At 40.7% G+C, this 25,910-nt stretch overlaps 2 protein-coding genes across 10 annotated transcripts in view; one reads left to right on the top strand and one right to left on the bottom strand.

Moving 5' to 3' along the window:
• Positions 1–91: 91 nt before the first annotated feature.
• Positions 92–22,604, top strand: LOC109462827 (syntaxin-8-like). 2 transcript variants are annotated; one of them, XM_019759460.1, is made up of 8 exons: positions 92–153; positions 1,536–1,635; positions 2,132–2,226; positions 3,879–3,989; positions 4,804–4,931; positions 5,460–5,552; positions 20,070–20,171; positions 22,509–22,604. In XM_019759460.1, the coding sequence occupies exons 1-8, from the start codon at positions 128–130 to the stop codon at positions 22,571–22,573; spliced, it is 720 nt and encodes a 239-aa protein (XP_019615019.1). In that variant the 5' UTR covers positions 92–127; the 3' UTR covers positions 22,574–22,604. The 2 variants fall into 2 exon arrangements, with proteins under 2 accessions (XP_019615019.1, XP_019615018.1); XM_019759459.1 differs by lacking the exon at positions 3,879–3,989 and adding an exon at positions 3,012–3,122.
• Positions 22,605–23,964: 1,360 nt separating this feature from the next.
• Positions 23,965–25,910, bottom strand: part of LOC109462789 (netrin-1-like) — a 54,905-nt gene continuing 52,959 nt past the window's right edge. For all 8 annotated transcript variants that reach the window (XM_019759395.1, XM_019759390.1, XM_019759397.1 and 5 more), the window contains one exon: positions 23,965–25,664. In XM_019759395.1, coding sequence (XP_019614954.1) covers positions 25,342–25,664 — 323 coding nt within the window. In that variant the 3' untranslated portion in view covers positions 23,965–25,341. The remainder of the gene's footprint in view (positions 25,665–25,910) is intronic.

Raw genomic sequence — 25,910 nt, 5'->3', positions numbered from 1 at the left:
TAGTTATCTAAACTTTTAAGTTCTTCTGAATTCTTTCGTACGCCACAATACAATAGTCCAGCAAAGCAGAACTGTAAAGTTTTTGAATGATCCCTAATTGTAAGGTCAGAGGTGAAACTACCCCAAGATGGCGGGTTTTGGTGGAGATTCTTGGTTAGAAAACTCGTTTTTTAGCACTTTTCTTTTACGTTTCTTTTAACCTGGAGCAATATTTATGAATACAGTTAAAATATGCTTATTATGTTCCCTATTAGACGACTTTATATTGCAGTTACGTTAGTGAATAATGTTTTTAAAGAGGGTATAACGTTGTAGCATAATTTTCATAATCATGTGATTTTCAGCTGTTTTGTTGGATACCAGAGGCTTCCAGTATGTTCTATCTTGCCCTGTGTGATGTCATTGGTTTAAGAGAGGACACTGGCACAAACTAGAACCTGCCATTGACACCCATTAGCAGTGATGGCTGAAGGGACTAATGCTTGTCATGGGACCCATTTGGCCAAGTCAAATCAAGTCTATTCTCTGTGTCAAATTATATCTGTTCAAATGTGACAGTGAAATAAAAGTTTGGACCCTGTTAAGCACATCGGCACCGTAGTGCATACTGTGCTTAAGTGAAACCTTGATTTTCATGATTTTTGTTGGATGAGAGTCATCATAACGTTTTGCCGAAGTATAGGTTTTTCGCAGGCGCAGTACGTCCCACCGACATACTTTTTTTGTTACCGTCGGCGAAGGCATACTTTTTTGTTGCATACATGTAGTTATGTAATTTTTCTATGTCTCATGAAGTATGAAAAATATGAAGTAAGAAAAAGATGCAAAATTATTAAAAGCTGAAGACAGTTTTTGTCTGCAGATATGCATCACGTTGTTTGCATCTGCATTCATGGTTGCTGTACACCAGAGAATTCCATAACTGTGGCCGCAGCATCCATTACCCCTGGCAAGGGTCAGACCTTGGGCAGTTAAATGCATCTGTCTACTGTCTGTTGTGTTAGTGAACGTGAAAGAAACGGCTTTGCTCAAAATGAATATCGGGCCATTTCTTATGTCTGGATTTTTAGTATAAGGCAGCTCGATATAAAACCCATCCTTGGAGTTGCGGACAAAATGTAGGTATATCCTGTCTCGTAAACTTGTGATATATGTTATTATTAGTCATGATTGTAAAGAGGTAATTTAATGTTTGTAATAATATATGACAGCTGATATATGATCTAACAAGGTATTGTATTATGCGACAGCAAGAACTAAAATTGTGCCTAGGTCAGTTGTTGACTTTGCATCTTTACAAATTTTAGGTATCCAGGTACAGGTTATGGGTTAAGGTACAGACCCGGACGTGTAACTGTAACCTAAACAATTTTGTCCAATCTTTTCAGCCAACTGTCTCTTTTAGTGGTATATTGTTGTCCTTGTATGTGTGTCTTGGGCACCGTGTTGGAAGATGGAGCCCATTTGACGTCAAATGAGATATGTTTAATGATCCGTTTGTGCTAATTTTCTGCTGTCTTTCTAACTATGCCCAGGTTGTCAGAGTTTTCCAGCTGTGAGCAGCAAGCTCAAGAAATTTTGGAGAAAATCCATGAAAGAAACAAGCAGCAAAGAAGTGGGGCCAACTATTCAAAGGTAGGTGATGACAGTAATCAACACATGTAGTCTCCTTTAGGCAGACAAGAACCAATGGTTTCAGGACACTTGTCCTGCATAGCTTTGATGGCCTCTAGGTTTAGATTGACCAAAATACATTGTGTAAATGAGCACACTGAGTTGGACATTGCCCCCTACCTCAATCACGCTATTTTTGCTTTGGAGCTACGTGTATTTAAATTGTCCAAATATGAAAATGAGGTAAATGTTGAAAACTGAAGTTAAGTCCTGCTATAGAGTCTTTCTTGTTCATTTAGATAAGAAAGAGGGGTAGGAAATGGAAAACATAAGAGGATAATATCAGAGAATGGACTGGCATGACACTAACTTGACTTTAAGCGAAACATTATTAGAAGAAGATAAACTTTACTGGAAGATTACAAGTACTTACCTGACAAGAATGGAGAAAAATAAGGGATAGATGACACAAGACCACTGTATTTGTTTCTCATCTCGATTCCATTTTTCTCCACAGCTGAACTCTGCCATCAGAGTACAGATGAAGAAATTTTCGCGAGACCTGGTGACGTTGAGACAAGGGCTGTCCAAAGCCAGCTCAGCCTATCACATGTATCCTAACATAACATGCTCGGGTGACTTAAGGCTCAGTGGGGTCGTGTGGCATAGCGGTAGGGTGTTCGGCTCGAAATCAAGAGGTCCCGGGTTCGAACCCTACCTTGCCTTGTCACTGATCTTGCGCCCTTGGGAAAGGCACTTTACATGACTTTCCTCACTTTACTCAGGTGAAAAGGAGCATGCCAGAATGATCATTATTATGATCATGGGCATTAAAAAGAAAACCAAAACCAACACTTTAGATCTAAGCATGAGCCACCAAAATACATGTACTTTGCCAGAAATCTAGCCTTGTTAGCTATAGATCCGCTCCCAAAAAATTGGTGGGGAGCAAATTTTTGGGAGCGGACCTATGGCTAACAAAGCTGGAATTCAGGCTCCGAAAATACACAAGAAACATGTAAAGCCTAAAGGGGGTGAGAAAGGCACTGGAATACAGTATGCCATATTCTGTTGTAGTCCTATGATTAGAGTCAGGAACCGAACCCCATAGATTTTGATGTACAATGTACCAAAAAGTGCTCAGGTCACTTAGTGTGGTCCTCAGATTAATGAATTCTGATGTATTTCAGTACATTCCTGTATTTAGAAAGACCTCTCTGACTTTAATTTGTGTACTGGTATTTCAGTTTGTACTAGCAGGACTGCCACTATACACTATACACAGTAAACTTGCTCCCCCCATGGGTAATTATCTATCAATTGTTCCTCCTTCTTCTTCCATCACCTTTCTGTCTTAAAATCACCTTCGAATCAAACCCCTTGACCAAGACGTTAAGAACACAGAGGGAAATGCAGAGAAGACAGGACATGTTAGATAACTTGAGCGCTAAGGAAAGGCAGATCGAGGATGCCTTCAGGAACGACCGACCAGACAACAGCGAAGGAAGGTAACTGGTGTCTGTATCTGTATAGCCGGTATAACCGCCTTTCGGCGTAACACACCAGCTTCGCAGGCATGCGGCGCGGCGGCAGCTGGCTATATTACACCGATCGACTTGTTACACCTAACCCTTGAACTTCTAGCTCTAGACATTGTTTAAAGCTATCTATTGACAATGCCCCTACTGTACTTGGTGACAGTGAGTTCCACTCTGCGATAGTTCTAGGAAAGAATGAATTCTTGAACACCTCAATCCTTGGTTGATAACTCTGGTACTTGAATGCATGGCTATTTGTGCTACTAGCTGTGGTGTTGCAGGGCTCGAAATATTGGGTGCATGTGCACCTTAGTGCTCCCAAAATTGGAGCAGTGATGTTTTTCTGTGGGTGCACCCCAATATTTTTGTAGGTATCTTTGTACAGATTAAATGTATAATAGTATACAGGATATTCTTGGCATCTAAGGGTCAGGAAAATAATATAATCTTTCAATTTCATGTTACATGAATGTCCACTGTAAATTTTGTATTTGTTACCCCAATCTTGTGATTGTGTTCATCCCTCTCGGCTATGCGTTAGGGTCAGAGTTTCTGCAAAGTTTTTTCCTGTCCATTCTTGGATGTTGTCATCCCATTTGTTTTTTTACATGTATGTGCTTTCTGTCTAATGCTCTTAAATCTATGTGAATAAGATTAAACAACTAATAATAGGGGAATTTGCAGCTAGATGGCTGCTTCAGTGTGCCCTTAACTGCCATGTACCAGAACTCAGAGAGAACTAGAAAGACGACAGAACATGTTAGACAATCTGGCCTCCAAAGAGAAACAGCTGAACGATGCTAGCAAAAATGACCAAGTTGCGGCTCCCACTGAGAGGTAACTAAAAAAAAAAAAATCAAAATCAGAGTCAACCATTTTTAATGCAGCCAATTATGCCAACAAAATGATGATTTAATTTCTTGTGCCAACAAAATGATGATTCAATTTGATAATGTTGTATTTTGTATCTATTGGATTGGAATCACTAAAATTGAGGAAAAATCGAAATCAAACATGTTGTATCTTCAGTAATTGGCATTTTGTGATTTTCATAAGCTGTGATCATGTAATTTTATGTGTTACATTGAATCAAGGGTTCAATTCTACAACATGACTATATGTTCCAGTACAGGTATGCAGGAAAAATAACTTTGAGCCATGATGTACATAATGGTACAACATTGATTAATTGTTATCTTACCTGAAATATTACTGGTAGTCCACAGCATGGTATAAAATTGATTTCATTTTTGGTGTCATATTGATCATTGTGATATTGTTATTCCCCTGACTGTGAATCAAAATTTGACAGAAACACAAGATTATTAATGTACTCATGATATAACATTGATTTTTATTAATATAATAATTGTTATAGTATGCCCAAGTGTGTGGGTCTCAGATTCGCAACCTGTTATCCACCTTAAACAAATCCACGCGAAGGCCACCATGTCAACCCTCCTCACTCAGGTGTAGGGACTGACACGGTAATACTACTCGGAAAGTCTGTATCTGTATATATTCTGTACATGGATCAGTATCTGTACATGACTATGTATCTGTACATGAATCTGTATCCGATTGCAAATAAACATCACGAGTGATTGCCATAGAATTGTTATAGTAAATGTTGATTGTTTGTCCCCGTCAGGTCCAACTTGTTTGGTAACCAGGGCTCGGCGGGTTTCCATGACGACCCCTGGGCGACCGAGGAGTCGGAGGAAACCCGCGGTCTGAACGTGTCGGACATCCGCCAGCAGCAGACCAGAGTTATGGACGGTAACTGCTTTACAAGTATAGTCTTTATATGTATCTTTGGCATGTGGCATCTGTGTGGTATAGTGTCAAGTCAAGAGCATCTCACTGTCAAGCAAGGAGACCCAGGTTCAATCCCCAGGGTTGGACCCAGACATGTCCGGACTAGCACCCAGACATTGTGCCCTTGGGAAAGGCACTTTACTGTTACACGTATTTCCCCCCCTCAGTTAGAGGGATCCTGGGCCCTACTAGGTTTTGGGATGGCATTAGGAAGGGCATCCAGCCGTAATAGTGATGATGTCCCTACTAGTACTGTACTTGGTGGCAGTAAGTTCCACTCTACAATACATGTAGTTCTAGGAAAAAATGAGTTTTTGAACACCTCATCAATCCTTATATCTGATACATGTATATGATAACTATGGTATACTTGAATAACTTGAAGGTCAAGAAAATTCAAGATACCTTCGGAAATTCTGAAATCACTGATTTCTTGCTAGAATTTAGAAAGTCTCCATGATAACCCAGTTTGCTGTTCCTCCTTCCCAGAACAAGACCGAGGCTTAGACGTGCTGTCCTCTGTCATCGCGCGTCAGAAACAGCTGGGACAGGCCATCGGGGACGAGGTGGACCTTCAGAACGGTGGGTCACTGTACTGTACATAGGATTTCTTCATGTTGGCTTACCTGTATATGTCTGTCTAAATGGTATACAAGTGTTTGTAAGATACACAATCATGACTAACATCTGTGTCCATAATATCACCAGGGTCCATAATATCACCAGGGTCCATAATATCGCCACCTTGAGAAAAAGTGTGCTTAAAGATATTTTTACTGCAACATACCCTAGGTATGTACATTTGAGGTGTGCAGGAGTGCATACCAAAAGTATGTTGCAGTAAAAATATCTTTAAGCACACTGTTTCTCAAGGTGGCGATATTATGGACTCTGGTGATATTATGGACACTGATGTTATATAATTATGACTATCAAAATCAGATTGATTATGAATTAATGGAATGTAGTATCGACTTATTAGGTAATTGAAGAATTCACAATTCTTTTGTGTCAAAACACTGAATTATGAATATAAAGTGCCTGTGGAGTAAAAGACAATTCACTGTGTTGTTCCCTACTCCCCAGTAAGGGTACTGGTAAAGCCCTGCAGTACTGCATTTCTTCACAAGGTGTCTCTGTTAGTCTGTTGCTTGTCTGCTCCCAAGCTTAGGTTCCCTACATTGTATCTCACTGGAGTTGATCTCACAGAAAAGTATCAAGATTATGGTTATTGTGAGAGAATCGGTGTACCTAAATATTTGTAACGGTACAAGTATATTATTTACATGGAGTGTAGAAATCATAAATTTGGCAAGGAAAAAAATTCAGTTGCAGAAAAGTTGCTGAAAGCCTATGGTGCCCCCGTCACTATTAGGAATATGGTTATAAGGCTCCTGCAAACCAAACTCTGGTTCCACATATAAGATTTGTTAACAGTTACTGGAGGTTAACATTGAACACCTAAATCTATTACTATTCTAGTGGCAGAGTCATTTTGGCTCAGAAACAAGATGTTGCTTCGTTCACAGACTCGTTTTAAAAGTACAAGTGTGGCCCTGGGTCGAAGATTTTTTAAATTTGACGCATTGGAAGTTAGCTTGTTGCTAGAATGAGTTGCTATTCGAGTTATAAAGTCGTTTTAGCTTGGGAAGGAGACAGTTCAGAATCTTGACTTTTGTTTGACATTTCGGAGGTCTGTTGCTGGGATGAGTTGCTATTTGAGCCACCGTGTCGTCTTGGCTCAGTCAGTTTCCCATAAGTTTTATTTTTCTTTTCTATAAAACTCTAGTTCCGCATTTAAGGTTCTTTAACTTTTGGACATTTTGAAAGCTATCAACTTCTTTGACACTTGGAGGTTAACAAAGAACGTCAAAAGTCTGTTGCTGGGATGAGTTGCTGTTAGAGTCGCTGAGTTGTATTGGCTCAGAAACAAGATCGTTTCCGATAGTTTTTTTTCTGTTGCTCCTCCAGTTCATCAGAATCTTGACTTTAGTTTGACATTTCGGAGGTCTGTTGCTGGGATGAGTTGCTATTCGAGTCTCCGTGTCGTCTTGGCTGGGAAACAGGGCCGATTTCCCGGAATCCCGGCCCCACACATGTTGGCGTTGACCCGGGCACTGTCCTGGCAGGGAGGGAGGCGCAGAAAGGGCCCTTTGTCATCCCACAAACGTCTCAACTATGCCGGCCGGGGTACCGGGGTGTGGTAACGTCATTGTGTGGCGATCAGCCGTGTCGGAAAGGGTCGGCCGTCGATTACTCTTCCTATAAGTCGCCGTGATTTGATTTACTTCGCGGGGTCGCCACGGTTTAGGCGGAAAACGCACCATGATACTGTTGTTACGAGAGATTAGTGTTCGTTTTAATCAAGGCTAGGTGATACAGGGACAGGGATCTCTGCTACATGTACATTAAGTAGAGCCAGTGTCATACTATAAGTCGCAGTGATTTGATTTTCTAGTACTTCGCGGGGTCGACACGGTTTAGGCGGCAAACGCACCATGATACTGTTGTTAAGAGAGATTTAGTAATCCGTTTTAATCAAGGCGAGGTGATACGGGGACAGGGATCTCTGCTACATTAAGTACAGCCAGTGTCGTACTATAAGTCGCCGTGATTTGATTTTCTAGTACTTCGCGGGGTCGACACGGTTTAGGCGGCAAACCGGCACCACGGGATTGTCGTTTGTTACGAGAGATTTAGTAATCCGTTTTAATCAAGGCGAGGTGATACAGGGACAGGGATCTCTGCTACATTAAGTAGAGCCAGTGTCATACTATAAGTCGCCGTAATTTTATATTCACCTGTACGTGGTCACCACGGTTTAGGCGGCAAACCGGCACCGCAGGATTGTCGTTTGTTACGAGAGATTTAGTAATCCGTTTTAGTCAAGGCGAGGTGATACGGGGACAGGGATCTCTGCTACATTAAGTAGAGCCAGTGTCATAGAATAAGTCGCCATGATTTTATTTACTAGTACTTCGCGGGGTCGACACGGTTTAGGCGGCAAACCGGCACCGCGGGATTGTCGTTTGTTAGGAGAGATTTAGTAATCCGTTTTAGTCAAGGCGAGGTGATACAGGGACAGGGATCTCTGCTACATTAAGTAGAGCCAGTGTCATAGAATAAGTCGCCATGATTTTATTTACTAGTACTTCGCGGGGTCGACACGGTTTAGGCGGCAAAACTGGCACCGCGGGATTGTCGTTTGTTACGAGAGATTTAGTAACCCGTTTTAATCAAGGCAAGGTGATACAGGGACAGGGAACTCTGTTGGTAGAGTCAGTGTCATACCAAGGAGGATAGAATCACGGTTTGGGCGGAAAACGCACCATAATACTGTTGTTACGAGAGATGTAGTAATCTGTTTTAATCTGTTTAATTTTATTTGCTGGGTTAACTGTAACAACCTATGAAGTGTAAAAGAAATGATGTCAGTGGTTTCTGGTCATGTTTTAGTACAATCCATACTTCCTAAATTCTGAGTGGAGCAGGTAAAATTTGTCTGTTGCAGGTAATTGTCAATTTTACCTGCACCAGTGCATGTACATATGCAGAAAAAAAAGTATTTTTGAGCCCAGACTGCACAGCTGAACTATCCTATCATGACTGAAGGTTGGTGAATAGCTTACAGTGCCTTACTGGACTGCCTGGTGGGATGGGGTCAGTTAGGATGACTTTTGGATGACTTCTGCCAGTTGGCATTATCCCACACAACTGTGTCAATTACAATATTACACCATACAACTACAAGTGTGTTTAAAAGCTGGAAACACAGCTGTCAGTCATGTTTGTTTACATTCAGGTATTTTGTGGTGGTGCCACAAAATGAATTTGCCTCATGTGAGCCATTTCATTGCCAACCAGAAATGTCAGAAATGTAACATAATAGCACGAATGAATTGAAGAGTGAATGAAAATCATAATAAAGATTTTTTTTCCATTAGAAATAGTTCAGCTTTTGGTGCAAATGGTAAATAATCCCCCTTTAAACTTTTATACACCAACCCCCCTCCCCCTGCATCTTTACATTGACAGATGCCCCCTCCGCAGATCCAAGCTCCAGAGTTCAAGTTACTGCGAGCATATTTGCTTTGGTGCGGGGGAATTACCAGTTGTACTTGATCAAGCACGTTCGTTGCGTCCCTATCTATTTATCATCAACAAGGTGCATTGTAGTCAAAACACCGGCTTGTTAAGCACTTCTAAATAAGGGGATCGGCCTGATGAGGTGTCTGTTATCAGGGTGGGAAACTGTAGCAGCCCAACACAAGGTGAAGTGGAGGTAACACTAGGACCCCGGCTTTCCTGTTATGAGTCTTGATAGCACGTTTTTGGACAAAGTGGTGTCAATCCGTCGAAGGTTGTGTTAAGCCGGTTTAATCCCCCCAAGGATAAGGAACATGGTGCGGATTAGGGCTGGGCTGGGATGGCTCCTGCCAGAGGACATAGGGCTGAGGGGAAAAAATGTTGTGTTTCCTGTTTCCTGATCGACCCTAGAAAAACTGCCAACCCTACCCTTTTTTTGGGTGGACCCTCTTGCAAGGAACATAAATTTTTGGAGCTGACCGACCTTTTCTAGCTCCATGATCTGACACCTGAGTGATGAAATGTTGTACAATCGGTTTTCCAACAATGGCATTGAAAATATAAGTGTCCTAATGCAATTTTTACTTTGTTAAAATACTGTATTGTATAACTTGCATCACTAGAGATCACAAAAGTCTAAAGACGAAGAAAAAAGATAATCCCTACCTACCGACCCTGAATTTTTCAGGACTGAAACAGGAAACAACACATTTTTTTTCCTAGGCCTAGGCTGACGTGTATTACCCGTGTGTTCTGCCTTTCCGCTCTGAGTGCGAAGATTGATCGACTGTGTCATCGGAATGCAACACAGTTTTAAAAAAAAGACACGAATTAGTCAGAGGGAAGGATATCAAAACGTTTCCACTCATTCGTTTTGCCTTTTCCGCTGTTCATCCATCTGTGAAGATTAATTGACTGGAATGCAACACAGTTTTTAAAAAAAAAGCGGATTAGTCAGAGGAAAGGATATTGCGGCGAACAGGGGGATGACACGTTTTGGTGCGGTCGTTTGGCCGTTTTCGGGGAACGTTAACTCGCCTTTTCCGCTGTTAATCCATCTGTGAAAATTAATCGACTGGAATGCAACACAGTTTTTTTTTTAAAAAGCGGATTAGTCAGAGGGAGGGATATCGCGGCGAACAGGGGGATGACACTTTTCGGAGCGGTCGTTTGGCCGTTTTCTGGGAACGTTAACTCGCCTTTTCCGCTGTTGATTCATCTGTGAAGATTAATTGACTGGAATGCAACACAGTTTTTTTTTTAAAGCGGATTAGTCAGAGGAAAGGATATTGTGGCGAACAGAGGGATGACACGTTTCGGTGCGGTCGTTTGGCCGTTTTCGGGGAACGTTAACTCGCCTTTTCCGCTGCTGATCCATCTGTGTTACACCGCGGTGTTGATTAGCAAATACTTCCCAGGGTTCTGACACTATTTTTATGCACCGGAGTATATTTGCCCTCTCATTTGTCCATTTGATACATCTGTTTCACCCCCGAAGTGTTGTACATCATTGTAGATCGCGTGGCATTAGCAGGATTTGAAACGTCGCTGACTGAAAATTTGGTTGCCCGAGAGATGCAGCCTTAGGATAAGCATGCGGGGGTTAATTTACCGTTTGATGGCATTTTTTACGGCCAATATTGTGCAGAGGAAGTTGAGTCCTGTCCTCCCCCACTCCTGGCAAACATCGGGACGTTTGACGGACAAATTTGCCCAACACTCGGGCTTCCGTTTTCCACATGTGGCCTGTCAGTCGGCCGCACAATGGTTCTTCACACGTCTGACGGGGCACGCGGCGATGTTTGTCTCACCTGCGCGGCCAGCACACACCTGTACAATCCAAACGTCGCGCCTTCGCCACATGTGCCGCACCCAAGGACAACTGTCAGGGCTCGAAATTCATTTTGGGGAATAGGTGCACTGGTGCATCCAACCTAAAAAATTAGGTGCACAAAAATTTTTTTGGGTGCACCATATAAAACAAAACCTACAAAATGTATGTACAGATCTTACTACTCCTCTTCTGAGCTTGAATCTGAAATGGGAGCTAACTTCAAAATCTTACACAAGTACTACAACAAAGATTTTAATCTTTATCTGACACTTACATGCCAAGAATATCCTGTATACTATTAGACATTTGATATGTACAAAAACACCTACAAAAATATTTGGGTGCACCGCTGAGTGCACCCATAGAAAAAATTGGGTGCACAGCTCCAATTTTGGGTGCACTAAGGTGCACATGCACCCAGTATTTCGAGCCCTGACTGTTGCTAAATTGGTTATACGACCTGTCATCTGGAGTACCCTGTTGGAAACAATAGACGCCTGTGACCGACCGTCACTTCTCCCGCTTTTATTAAAACCAACACCTGGCCTGTAGTGTTGGAGGATTACTTGACTAAACACTTGACCGTGTGCATTGCTCGGGCCGTGCCAAGTCAAGTAATCAGTTTTGCGTTCTTCCAGGAAAAAGTCGGACAGAAGTTTTAAATGAAAACTTAATGGAAATCAAGACACAGAATCAGAATGTATATACAATGTCCAGGGCTCAAAATACTGTGTGCGTAATAATTACACCTTAGTGCAGGTAAAATTTGGGCTGTGCAGGTATTTCTGATGTCTACCTGCACCTAACCTGTACTGGTCCATGTACTGGGTTTATAGATACAAGTAAATGTATTTTTTTGTGGATTTTTATTTGCTTCATTGACTGTTACCACCTATGAAGTATACAAGAAATAATGGCAATGGTTGCTGAACAGCTTTTAGTATGATCTGTACATACTTATCAAATTCTGAGTGGTGCAGGTAAAGTTTGTCTGGTGTAGGTAATTTTCAATGTTACCTGCACCGGTGCAGGTATACAGAAAAAAATTTATCTAGCCCCGAATGTACGAGTCAGGGCATGAATGAAATAACATTAGTGTAGCCTAACTCTGCGTCTTAAGTCAACTTAACCTTTAAGATCATGGACAGGTAAGGCTTGCTTACCCAGGTGATCGCTTTTTCAAGACGTGAGATTATACTGTTTGGGAGGAATTTATTTTTGGCGAGATTGTACTTGAATGTACCTCTTGAAAAGACGGCTTGTCATTTCTTGTGTACAAACTTTTAAAGGCACCCAAAGCAATTTCAGCAGAGTGAAATTGGAGTTTCGAAGTCAATTCCATTGTCATTTTTAATGCGAAGTTAATGAATGAATGAAGACCTTTATTGTACATTTGTGTTCTACAGAACTTAAGTACAGGTCGCATGGGTACAGAACATGAACATAAACATATATACATTACATACATATGAACATATAAGAGTGTAATGTCTATTCTTTTCGGCTTCATCTCGTTTAGTAGTGATTGTATGGATATATGCGGCAGTGAGATTACTTAGAGTGGATTTATCAAAAGTTAAAAGGAATACAAATTTCTCTTTACTAGTCAAATATCTGAAGTGGGGAAACATACTTAATACATGGCTAAAAAATATGAGTCTATCTCTACTATACAAGGGGCAATCTATGGTGAAATGTATTTCATCTTCTATTTGGCCTAAACTACAGAATTGACAGGTTCTAATGACAATCAACCCTATCCGACAGCATACTGATACATGTATGATACTATCCGTGAGGCAAAAATGGAATGTTGGTCGCTTGCTTCATATTGTAGGCATGTACCTTGTAGGCTATTTCAAATGTTTCAAGAATAAAATGATGACAAAAATGTGCAAGAAATGGCAGTTAATGTCAATATCAGACAGATTTCCGTATCATTTGTTTTGCTACCCCGAAATTACATCGGATGCCTATAAGACTTAGTATAACTAAGGGATGTTTTTCCTGACAAAAATAAAACACGGTCGGTAAGTGGGCTAGACAAATACGGAGGATGGAGCACTAAAGCCCACACCTGCCCACACAGTTTGATAATGATGGATTTGACAGGTCGTACACAATCTCTGCCGCGAAGGTAATTTTCTCAAATGTCAACATTTAACACAGGCCAAAGTTCCTCCTGGCAGCTAATGAACAACTTGGGATGTGAGTCTTCATTGCTTGGTAGATTATAAAGTACTCTATGAAAATGAATTGCTTTAAAAACATAATATTGCACATGATGGTAGTTACTTTTGGGTGTCTAGGTACAAGTACATATGACAGTGTGACAGGCTGAATAAAAGTTCTAAACGGGAACTATGCGGCTCCAGATGTCTTACTGAGGGACGACTGCGTGTGCAAGATGTCGGTGGCTTGAGGAATGAATCCCCTCTACTATATACTGCTTTAAAAACATAATATTGCACATGATGGTAGTTACTTTTGGGTGTCTAGGTACAAGTACATATGACAGTCTTATAACCACTTACAACTGAATTCTCAGAAGAGAATGACAATTTCTTACTGACATTGTCATAACTACTTACAACTGTTATTCTCAGAACTACTAACGTCTTACAACTGTCATTCCAAGAGCTAATTCACAACTGACATTCTCAGAACTACTTACAACTACTTACAACTGAACTACAACTAGTACTTACGACTGAAATTCTAAGTACAATGTACTACTAAATCTTACAACTGTCTCATGACCAGGTACAACTGGCGATCTTATAACTTACAACTTAACCACTTACAACTGATTTTTTTAGAACTACCTACAACATGTCATTTTTTGTTCAAGATAATTTATCTCTAATATTGTAAAACATGAAAACAAAAAAGAGATAATACTAGTAAAGAAAAATTTCCTCAAGACTTTATTTTCAAGTCAACAGTTACTGCTTCAAACACTTCTTTGGGAAAATTTGGGGTAAGTCCCAATACTTTGTTAGTTAGTGTTGGAAATTAAAGGTCAGTCTTTATTTCATAACTTCTTTGGGAACTTTGAAGTGGAGTCACTAGTATTGCTAGTAAGTAAAGGTAATTCAAGTCTACTCTGTGCTGACACTGCATTTGTCCCACATACCGTTTGGAGAACTGTAACAGTTACAGCGTTTAAAACTGGTGCATTTCTGTAAACGTCCCCGTCCAAATCCTCTTGAACCCCATTGATCCCCACTTGTAACAGTCAAGTACCTTTTGTACAGCAGAGAGGCAGAGAAAACACAGCTGGAACTCCAACCAACTCTCCTCAATACTAGCCTCTGTAGCAGGCTTATAGAACTGGGGGTTTGGTGGTCTTCGGCTGTTAGCCTCCGTAGCAGGCTTGTAGAACTGGGGGTTTGGTGGTCTTCGGCTGGTAGCCTCCATAGCAGGCTTGTAGAACTGGGGGTTTGGTGGTCTTCGGCTGTTTTCTGATTAGCCTCCGTAGCAGGCTTATAGAACTGGGGGTTTGGTGGTCTTCGGATGTTTTCTAATTAGCCTCCATAGCAGGCTTATAGAACTGGGGGTTTGGTGGTCTTCGGCTGTTTTCTGATTAGCCTCCGTAGCAGGCTTATAGAACTGGGGGTTTGGTGGTCTTCGGCTGTTTTCTGATTAGCTCAGTTCTAAAAAACGGGGGTAATTCAACCAGGCCGGCTATGTTGTCTATATGCAATCAGAAAATAGCACATAAAAGCTCCCAAAGACCATGAAGACCCCCAAAACTCCCAGTTTTTGGCATGCTAAGGAGACAAAACTGCAACCAATACTACTACCTGTGATTCCTTCTTTATAGGTAGCTGTGACTGATAAAAGAAAGAAATAATTTCAAATTCAAAAATAACTTCAAATTCAGCAACAGTGGAAACTTATCTTCAGTTTTTGTATGTACAGTAACTGTTGTAAGGTCTAACCAATTCATTTGTTTGTTTCACATACCTGATAAACTGCCTTTAGATGTAACACACCAGTTTTGAACAACAAGTACAAGCTGTGTAAGACTGGACTGTAAGGTTTGAACTACTCACACCAGTAAGAAAGGACTGCTATTTTTTTTTAAAATATTAGTGTGGTGAGATCTTTAATGTGCTTGGGGTGTGCCTCTTCTCAATCACCTTTTACCTTTTTCCCATCTGAGAGGACCTACTAACCAAAGCCCTGAGTCAAATACGTAGGGAAATACATGTAGGTACTGGTGTTACATGTAGATGGCTTTCCTGATAGGGATTTGAACCCAGAACCTTTAAATTTCAACAACCCTTACCACAAGACCACTGAGTACATGTATTTCTGTAGTTCTCACAGCCATAGACTGGACTGCTGTAAACTTCAGAAAAGTTACTTCATATCCTAGCGGTTCCCACGTAAGTCTTGCAAAGAAAAGTTGACTTGCATGGCAGCAGAGGTCGAGGAAGACCGAAAAAGACCTGCCAGTGGATAGAGTGTGTGAAGAAAGACATTAGAGAGCGCGGCCTTGCCTGTGTTAACCCACTGGATAGGGCTGCCTGGAGGTGCAGTGTGAAGACAAGCACTACTAGCCGACTGCTGCCGACCCCTGTGGCAGGGACAACAGCAGCAGTATAATCTAATCCTGGATAGTGAGTGTGAGTGAATGACGGCAAAAGTGTGAGAGTGAGTATTCTGGACCTTGTGTCCACAAAGACCAGGTTTTATCAGTCAGTGGTCCTCATGAACAGTTTAGACTGTCATCAGGTATTTTCAGGTATGAAGTAATTGGCTTAAGTCATCTTCACCTTTAACCTACATCTTAAAGTCTCTAGATAATAAGATGATTAAGGGGTGTACATGCATGAGAGACTTGAACACACTTCTTTAAGACACAAAGAATGTTTTCTCAAGACGGTGTTTGGGGATAAATACCCCCCAACGCCAGCGAAATGTCCGAGGAGGAAGACTCCGTCTTTGATGTAACTAATGCTTTATTTACACAAGTATCTGCTCTGGTCTTCTTACTGAAAGGTTAATGGATGGAGAAGAAAACTGTCAAAACAGGGCGGGACTTTTCCACCCCCTCCCAAGAGTACATTTGTAGGCAAGGGAGCTACAATGTAGCTTGCCCCTTTCCTGAGGGCCAGCATGCCCTTTTTCGTAAGGCGTAATCAGGCCTTTTTAGACTTCGTAATTCGTAGGCAGCCTCTGCAAAAATCAACGTAATTCGTAATAGGACATTAGCCGCAAATCGTAAAGTCGTAATTAGCTCTGAGACTTAAACGTAATTCGTAATCAGCAGCAAAAATTTTGCGTAATTCATAATCACTACCCCCCATGCAGGCCCTCTTTCCTATAATGCCTTACTTTAAGGGAAGCTATTTTGATGAACTGTAATTTGTAGGGAAAGTTAAAATTTTATCCCTGTAATTTTTATAACAAGATGGACACATCTGGATACACATTTTGAGGCATTGACTTGGTGAATTTATCATAATCTGTTTTACTGAATGTGAGTATTATCAGGACCCCCCCATGCAGACCCTCAGGTTCAGATCCACCAGTGTCTTTACCTGAACATTACTGTAAGTTGTTGTGTGGCATGCCTGGTCACTAAGGTGATCTTACAAGTTTGTAAGACATTGTGGCGCAGTGGCCTTCCCACATTTCAAACTGGCCTTTTCACGTTCCGAAATGGCCTTTCCATGTTTCAAACTGGCCTTTTTGTGTTTCGGAGTGGCCTTACCACGCATCACGGCTTCACTGGCTGTAAGTTAACTGAAGGTCTCGTGGACCTAATGCAGTAAGGTCAGGCCATACCAATTCAATTTGTCAGCTCTTGTACTCAGAAAAAAGAAAAGTATGCCAAACGGGAAGATAAACGCAAAAACAGACTCTGGGAAAAGTAGATACCTGTAGTTGGGTTACTGTTGTATGGAGATAATATGGTCACATGGCAGAAATTTTTTCCACTCAGTTCCCTGTTTTTGTAGGACTAGTAGTCCTATTGTTGGATTTTCACTGTAAGCCACTGTGACACCAATTTAATGTCTAACGTATCTTGAATCTACATGTATGATGAAGCTATACTGTAGGTACTCATTTTCACCTGAGTCGAGTGAGGAAATACAGTAACAATGTATGTGCCTTTCCCAAGAGCATAACACTGGGGCCAGCCTGGGATTCAAACTCAGAACCTTCAGATTCTGACTCAAACATATGCATGTTAAAAGCGAGAAGAAGTTGACCACTCTGTATTAGCTCAGTAACTAGAATCCTAGTATAGTACCCTTGTATGTTCCTTATGTATGTATGTCTAAGTCAAGTAGTGTATCTTTTTTTCTCCACTTTTCTACATACGTTTCTTATGTGTCTGTTGAGTCTTGACCTGTATCTAGCCCGTCGTGACATGAATGTACAATAAAGGTATTTCATTTCATTTCATTATCTAACAAGCCCACTACATCCAGACCACCGTAGGCTCCAGGCATCCCCACTATCTTTTTTCTCCACTTTTCTACATATTACGTTTGTTATGTGTCTGACCTGTACCTAGCCTGTCGTGACATGAATGTACAATAAAGGTATTTCACTATTTCACTAACTTATTTTACTTCATTGATGTCCAAGAAGCATAGAACTGAATTCCTGTGGCCTGAGCAAGTCTCAAAGTCAGCCAGCAGAACAGTATAGTGAGGACTTGTTTGTTGAAGTCTGCCCCCCTCCCCGCAGCCCAAGGCTTTGAGTGACAGGGGTTAATGTACGTGGCTGACAGATACACACCACACATCACCGGCCCACCATCCTACCACCAACAAAACATGACATATCAGAGCTTCAAAGTACCTCCAAGCGCCTAACTACATTGTAAATCAGTGCTAATCTAATCAGGGAACTAAACACATTTGGGTTACGCCTGTAGAAGCCTCAGGTAGGGCTTTTAAATCAGGTCATTCAGGGATTTTCCCTCCTGACCGGTTCACAATTTGATGAAAGCTTCTTTTTTTTTTTTTCAATTTTAATAACAAAGAAGTAACATAAATTGGGAACCATCCAGTTACAGAGCAATACCTAATTTGTCATCTCAAGAATTTGATGAAAGCTTTGCCCAGTTGTCCCTTTACATTAGTTACTGTAGAATCCCTTTCACAATGTAAAGATTTGTTGGAGAATTTGTTTGCACTGATCACTGTTTAAAAACTTTGTTGTAGAGCAGAAAATACAAGACTGTACATTCTGCTACAGTACCTACATGAAGAAAAGGTAGTCCATTGTCTGCCAAAGACCTAACCATATAACGTTACTAAATATCATCACAAGATGAAAGAAATGATGGCAGTGGTTTCTTAACAGTCTTTAGTATAATACATACTTCCTAAATTGAGGTGCAGGTAAAATTTATTTGTTGAAGGTAATCTTCAGTGTTACCTGCACCAGTGCAGGTATATATGCAGAAAAGGGTATTTCAGGCCCAGAAAAGTTTAAACTGGTACATGGTATGAGATATCATGGCAATGCTTTCAGAATTATACATCCCCTACATGTAGGTCTTCCCTACATCATAGTATCTGAATCTGTATAGCCAGTATAACTGCCTTTCGACGTAATACACCAGCTTCACAGGCACGCGGCACGGCGGCAGCTGGCTACATTACACCGATCGACTTGTTATACCTAACCCTTGAACTTCTAACTCTAGAAATTGTTTAAAGCTATCTAATGACAATGCCCCTACTGTACTTGGTGACAGTGAGTTCCACTCTACGATAGTTCTAGGAAAGAATGAATTCTTGAACACCTCAATCCTCGGTTGATAACTCTTGAAGGCATTGCTATTTCTTGTTCTCTTCTGGGCTGGTATTAGGTACTTGGTAGTTGGGACGTCCATAGTACATGTAGGTCTTCCAAGTTCAGCTGAGGTGGTGACCAGAAAGTTTGTGTGCATGATTGATCTGTCTGGTGATCCCATTTGCAGAAAGGTTGCAGACAGTTTATAGGATTTGACTCTACCTTATTTGCTTACAGTGTAACATTCAGATATTACCAGCGGCAAGTGTAGATAGTATGTAGGTTGCCATCAAGCATTGACAATATATTACTACATTTTATTAAAATATATAGCAGAGGTGATTCATTCCTCATGCTAACCGACATCTCGCACACGCAGTCGTCCCTCAGTAAGACATTTGGAGCCGCATAGTTCCCGTTTAGAACTTTTATTCAGCCTGTCAGACAAGTGTGCAAGATGTCGGTTAGCTTGAGGAATGAATTCCCTCTACTATATACTACATTTTATTAAAGTGTAAAAAAAATACTGGCAGTCTACATTAAAAACCAACAAATTTGAGATTTCAGACTTCAAGGAAGTATTTTGGGTTTTCGTGACATTCAAGTCTGGCCTTTTGACTTCCTGTCATTCTGCCTGTCAATTTTCCCCATGTGCTGTCAACCTACTCTTTCAAGAGATCCAAACAGACACCCAAACCCTCAGCTCAGCCACCCAAAACAATACTTCCATACCTGGAAATAAAAAGAAGTGGCTCCAATGAATTGATACGACATGTCTGATATCTTCTATCTTAAAGAACAATTTATTTCGTTCCTCCTTGGTTATAGACCTTTAACTTTAATTTGTCTCTGAGCCTTACTGTATACGTAATTATACATGATATGCAATTTTGTACAATATTTGTGTACATCTTCCATGCTTTACAAAAGAAAAGTAAAATCCTTCAGAGTCTGACATAGTTTTAAACAATTACCTCGCATTATTTTAATTTGTTAAGTTATTTTGTGCCATGTTTCAATCTTCGTTTTTTGTTATTTGCAATTAGCCTTCAGGCAGGAATTTGCAATAAACCTATCCTATTAGAGGGATCCTGGGCCCTACTAGGATTTGGGTTGACATTAGGAAGGGCATCCAGCTGTAAAAATCTTGTTCCAAAAAAAGACTTGCATTTGATGCAAGCAGGTCTAACCCCTGTTTCAGGGAAAAATGGCGTTAAAATTGGATTTTAAAAAAATATAATATGAAGATCATTCATAGTCATTGGCATTTTGGTTCTGTCCCAAGTAGGCATACCTGGCGCGGGTGACACGTCTGTTATTTTATAAGCAACACAAACACGTCGCCGCGGCGGCTGCCATTATCAACAAACAGACCGTTCCGGGACTGACGCTCTCTTCCTCTTGTTCGGCAGAGTTAATTGATGACATCCAAAGCGGGGTGCAGAAGACCGACGCCAGGTTGCTGAAGGAGACGAGACACGTCAAAATTGTGGACAAGAAGTCGGCCAACTGTGGTAAGTTATTATTCAATGCTCTTGACAACGCTCGCTTACTTTGCTTAGTCACTTTCATGACAGTTTTCAGGAGTTTCCTCTTGTTCGCACCCTTACTTTGCTTAGTCAATTCTATAGACAGTTTTCAGGAGTTCAACAAGAAAGCCCAACTGTTAAACATACTGTAAGAAATGGGCCTGTCAAATCAGGAACAAAATTTCTGCAATATACCCAATTAAAGGTTTTTTGCCAACTGTGGTAAGTTATTATTCAACGCTCTTGACAACGCTCGCTTACTTTGCTTAGTCACTTTTTAGACAGTTTATCAGATGTTCAGCACAACTGTTGTACTTTTAAAACATAAGGAAATTCAATGGGCTTGTTTCAATGAGAAACAAAATTTCTAAAATATATTCTTAAGTTGTAACAATTGCTCAAAGAATGACACTATGTAAACAAACAAGGAATATTTGGAGAAACATTTGTGTACAATAAATGTCTTTAACAACAATATTTGTGGACAAGAAGTCGGCCAACTGTGGTAAGTTATTATTCAATGCTCTTGACAACGCTCGCTTACTTTGCTTAGTCACTTTCATGACAGTTTTCAGGAGTTTCCTCTTGTTCGCACCCTTACTTTGCTTAGTCACTTTATAGACAGTTTTCAGGAGTTCAACAAGAAGAAAGCACAACTGTTGAACTTTTACATGTAGGACATAAGGAATGGACTAAATGTCTAATCAGAAAGAAAATTTCAGCAAGTTGTAACAACATGCCACTGTAAAAGAATGACACTGATAAAGAACAAACAAGTAAAGAAACATTCGTGTGCAATAACTGTCTTTAACAATAGCAAATTTGTGGTTTCCGCTATGTTAACTGGAATCACTTGCTTCTTTAATAGAATGCATTGGTTGGACCAAGTCTAAGTTGATAGCCTGGATGTCAGACTATTTCCAGGGCTTTAGTTGGCCTATATTGGCCAGCTCCTTGAGCCAACAAGGCCCCAAGGAAATTTTACCACAGACAATTTGAAAAAACGAGTCTAACTTGAGGACTGTGAGAAAGTTTTCCTTGGTAGTATGATGGTCCTGGAGCTGAGGTGCTGGCCTGTATTGGCCCTGGAAAGAGTCTTAATTCCAGGCTAAACTCAGGGAGGGCTGTGGTAAAATTTCCTTGGGGGCATGTACGTGTTGGCCCTGGAGCTGAGGAGCTGTCCTGTGTAGACCCTGGAAGCAGTCTGGATTCCAGGCTAAACTCAGGGAGGGCTGTGGTAAAATTTCCTCGGGGCATGTTGGCAATGGAGCTGAGGAGCTGTCCTGTGTAGACCCTGGAAGCAGTCTGGATTCCAGGCTAAACTCAGGGAGGGCTGTGGTAAAATTTCCTTGGGGGCATGTTGGCCCTGGAGCTGAGGAGTTGTCCTGTGTAGACCCAAGAGACAGTCTGGGTTCCGGGCTATCACTCACTCTCAACTTTAGAGACTTGGTCCAACTACTTCTAGGAAATGTGTGATTCATCCGGACTCATCCGGACCAATATGCAGTAGGAGGTGTTTCCAGTAAACGAAGCGGAAACCACAAATTTGTCGTTGTCACTGAAGACAGTTGTTGGACGTGTACATGTACACGTATTCCCAGATTTCTCTTTTTTTGTTCTGCCTTGTTTCCAAAGTGTCACTCTTTGTGTGGTTGTTACAACATTTTGATGCAATGTTTATTGTAGAAATATTCTTTGTGATTTGACAAGTCACATCTTTGATGTCCTAAAAGTTCTGAGTAGTGCTTGAACTTTTGGACCATGAAACTTCTTTGATACTGTAAATGCATTTATCTTTGCGATGGTTTTATTTCATAGTAGGAGGAAAAAGGTTTTCATGTTGTTTGAATTTTGCGGTTGAAACATAAAAATATTCTGTAGGACAGTAACTGTAGAACACAAATTTGGCTTGTTGTGATTTTGTGGTAAGAGTGAAAACACTGAAAATCACCAACATGAAATTCGAAGTTTCTGTATCTACAGTGTCTTGCTCACATCTCCCATCTTTCTTCTTTTCACTGTCCAACTATACTTCTTCAAAAGGAGGAAGAAACTCTGATGGAGGTGTGTGTGCTAACTGTTCTAGTGGGGAGGGGGGCATTTCACCTTCATCTGACCTTCATCTTCTCGTGAACTTTAAAAGCGTGTTTCTCACATTCACACACTCATCGACTTGCACTTACTTATCTACATTGTAGTATGTGACCTTGCTATACAAAAGTTTTTGAGAGTATTGTGTGGGGAACCCTTCAGTGCCTGATGTTTTTGTAAAAGGGATGACTGTGGTGATGATTCTTCAGTGCCTGTTATTATTTTTTGTAGGAATGATCGTGGTGATTGTCTTACTTCTGATTGCCATTGTGGTGGTGGCCTGCATTCCAAAGTAAGCTGACGACCGAGACTGGAAGCAGTACTTTGGTAAGCCCTGACTCATATACATTCAGTCATTCTTTTAAAAATATGGCAAGTCATTAGATAGCTTTAAAGAATGTTTAGAGTTTAAAGAATGTGTAACAAGTTGTTTGGTGTAATGTAGCCAGGTGCCGCCATACCACGTGTTTGCGAAGCTGGTGTGTTACGCCGAAGGGCGGTTATACCGGCTATACAGATACAGAAGCTGGTGTGTTACGCAGAAGGGCGGTTATACTGGCTATACAGATACAGATATGGCAAGGTAATCTTGTGTTTAGGGTTTTTCACTTAGAATCTGAAGGTTCTGGGTTGGAATCCATGGCAGGCCTGAGTTTTTGAAAATTTCGTGTTTTGGCCATCATTTCCTGCACCTCCCATAATGCAACAGACATGCATTATACATGTAGCAGGAAATTTAAGACAGGAAAGGAGATAACATTTTCTATCTGGGACCTTTGACCTTACCTCCTGTCAGTGTCCCTGATGATGTGCCTTAACATGTGAAAAGAACACAAAAAACACACAGACAAACCAAAACCTCCCTACAAGGAGGTAACGTAAAAAGTTTCTTCTTCCAATACCCAGGTTTTGTGAATTATTATTATCATTGCATCTTCAGCAACAGTAGTAGATAATCAAAACAATGTCGTTCCTTTTGTTTTTAGAGGGAGTGGCCCAGCAGTCTTCAGTGTCACCAGTGCCAGGTAACCCAACACAACATGCAACCCAACAATATGTATGACTCTTTCCATCAGCAATCAGACTATTTACATTTAGATCATGGGTGTCAGTGATAGTGAACAAATCTTTCAATCTGCCAGTCTTCATGATTCGTGTACAGTTCCTATGATACTGTAGCAGCCAGGCACCATCAAGACTTTTATATTTTAGACAATTTTAGTAATAAATTTGACTTAGCTTGACAAGTGAAGCTGTAGGTTTGATCAGTTACAGTGTATCATTAGGAATTTATTCGCCTAATTTTATGTAAACAGTTTGGGGCTAAGGAACAATGGTTGTGCGTACCCCCTTCTCCCTTGGATCATAGCACTGATAGATGCACATTTGTGAACTTTCATGTTCATGTTTAGAAGTTGCATCATGAGGCCTAAATTATACACACATACATATGACTGTATATATAAACATCAGAACTACCTGCACAGCTCATTTTACCTGCAGTAAGCCGAATATATGCAGGACTGGTGGTATTTTGAGCCCTGCAAAACCATTTCAATTTGGAGTGCATTATATATTTAGTCATCAAAAATGACCTTGGTTATCAGAAAATAGAAATTCAATGACTAGGATCATCAAGTGCACTATAAAGCCAGGCGTAGACACAAAATAGACACAACCCATTGAATCTTGTACATAAATTTACATTTAATAGTTCTGAATCCATTGTTTTTTGGTTAGTTTGTACAGAATCCACAGTTATATTAGAATGAACAAACACGTCACTGACAGTGAAACGACATCGTCCCCCTAGCAGCCTTTCAGTCTCGTACGTATCTCACTGGCAAAACCAACGAACGCCTAAAGCAAGGGGCAAATACTGATGGAGATACAGACTCTCCTCACCCATCCTTATAATATAATAGACAGGATCTTTTAACAGTGACAACATTGTTTTTTTTTAGAATATTATACCCCCCGTTGGGAGGGTTATAAGATGTAATAAATAGCGAGTATAGCATTTATCTACATACTACGAATTGGCAACAAGAATGAAGAGAAAAATACCACATGTACACGAACGACTTTCTCTCTAAGCCTACGGAACTTGTGAAACGTTATTACAAGCCTTAGCTTTGTACAAGGACATCAAGTCACTTACACACATCCATCCATATACGTACACTTGCAAGTTGTTGCTATTTTTGTCATTAGTACAATACAAATAAAACAAGAATTATTGCTCGATGGTAGCATTACTTGTTATTATTTCTTCATATTATAAATATTCCTTACTCTAGTTTTTTTATACTTAGCCATCATCAGTTACAGTCTTCCGTGTCTTCATGAATACCAACCTCAAGAATAATTACAGCTAGGAAAACGCCTCCGCCCCTGAGGCTTCGCCAAAAAAAATTGCAGAGTCTTGTGGTGTTTTTGTTAGAAATTCCAAGCATGGCACTGGTCATGGTTTCTACAGTACAAAATTTTGAAATAAATTGAGATGAAAAAAAAGTTGTTGGATTTGATGCAACAATAGCCAGCACAGTGCCTGATGAATATATAATATTTATAAACAAAAAAGTATCTGAAACAAGTGGAGTGGAGTTGTGAAAGAAAATGACTCGGACTTTAGTTACAACTGCTGCGGAATTTTGTTTATAATTGGAACAACAAAATCGTGGCTTCGTCCTGTTTATACTAGACAGCGGCATACCTTCCACTAGAGCAATTCGAAGTGCAGCTTTTAAACTACTCTGATATGTTCCAACAAAAAAAAGAAAACTTTTGCAAGATAACACAAATGTGCCTCCTGTATTTTGTCGTTGACAACGCTATGAACAAGCACTGTCTGGTGTTGTCCCATGTTTCTGCCGAATCAAACGCAGTCCGAGAGAGTTCCGCTGTTATCCTCAATCTGTGTGTGAAGTTCTGACATACACGTAGGTTTGCCATACACACTGGTCCTATCCAGGCATTACTCAGTTTTTTTTTGTCCAAGAGAAAAGTGTCGAAGAAGAAGAAGAAGAAAAAAAAAGAGTTTCCACATGGCAGGAAGATTGAATCAACATTTGCCGTCCTTCTGGCGTCTCTGGTGCCGTCGCAGTCTCTTGCCCCATCTGTTCCTCCAGGGTATGGCCGTACTTCTGTAGTCCAGGGTCAGGCCCTCTCTGTTGTTGTTACTGTCCACAGAACCCATCAGCAGGTATTTCCGCCCGAGACGAAGCTTGGGGCACTTGCACTGCAGGTCGGACTGCCGCACGTACATGTACTGGTCTCCCCGTCGAAGCTTCAAGCTCTGCTCGCGTTTGAATATAGTCCCAACGTTTATGGTGAACTTCGTCCATTCTCCCAGGATCTCCCTGGACATTATGCTGCACATGATAACTGTGGAAAACACACAGACAAGACTCACAGTTAGATGTACCAAAGTAATGTATTTAACAAACTTTTATCGTAATAATTCTTTTAGATATTTGTAACTACACATGTATCTGTCCAATTGTTTTACCAGTGCAATTCAGCGCGCAGGCTACACAGCGCACTGTGAAACTGTAAACTTTCCTTCAATGAGAAATAAAACCAATCACTACATGTACCACTACCACTAGATATTACAATCATGATAAAAAG

The sequence above is a fragment of the Branchiostoma belcheri genome, unplaced genomic scaffold (assembly GCF_001625305.1).
Source record: "Branchiostoma belcheri isolate BF01 breed outbred unplaced genomic scaffold, Haploidv18h27 scaffold12, whole genome shotgun sequence".
Lineage (NCBI taxonomy): Eukaryota > Metazoa > Chordata > Leptocardii > Amphioxiformes > Branchiostomatidae > Branchiostoma > Branchiostoma belcheri.
The sequence above is the reverse complement of the archived record's forward strand: the minus strand, read 5'-3'. Positions and strand labels throughout refer to the sequence as shown.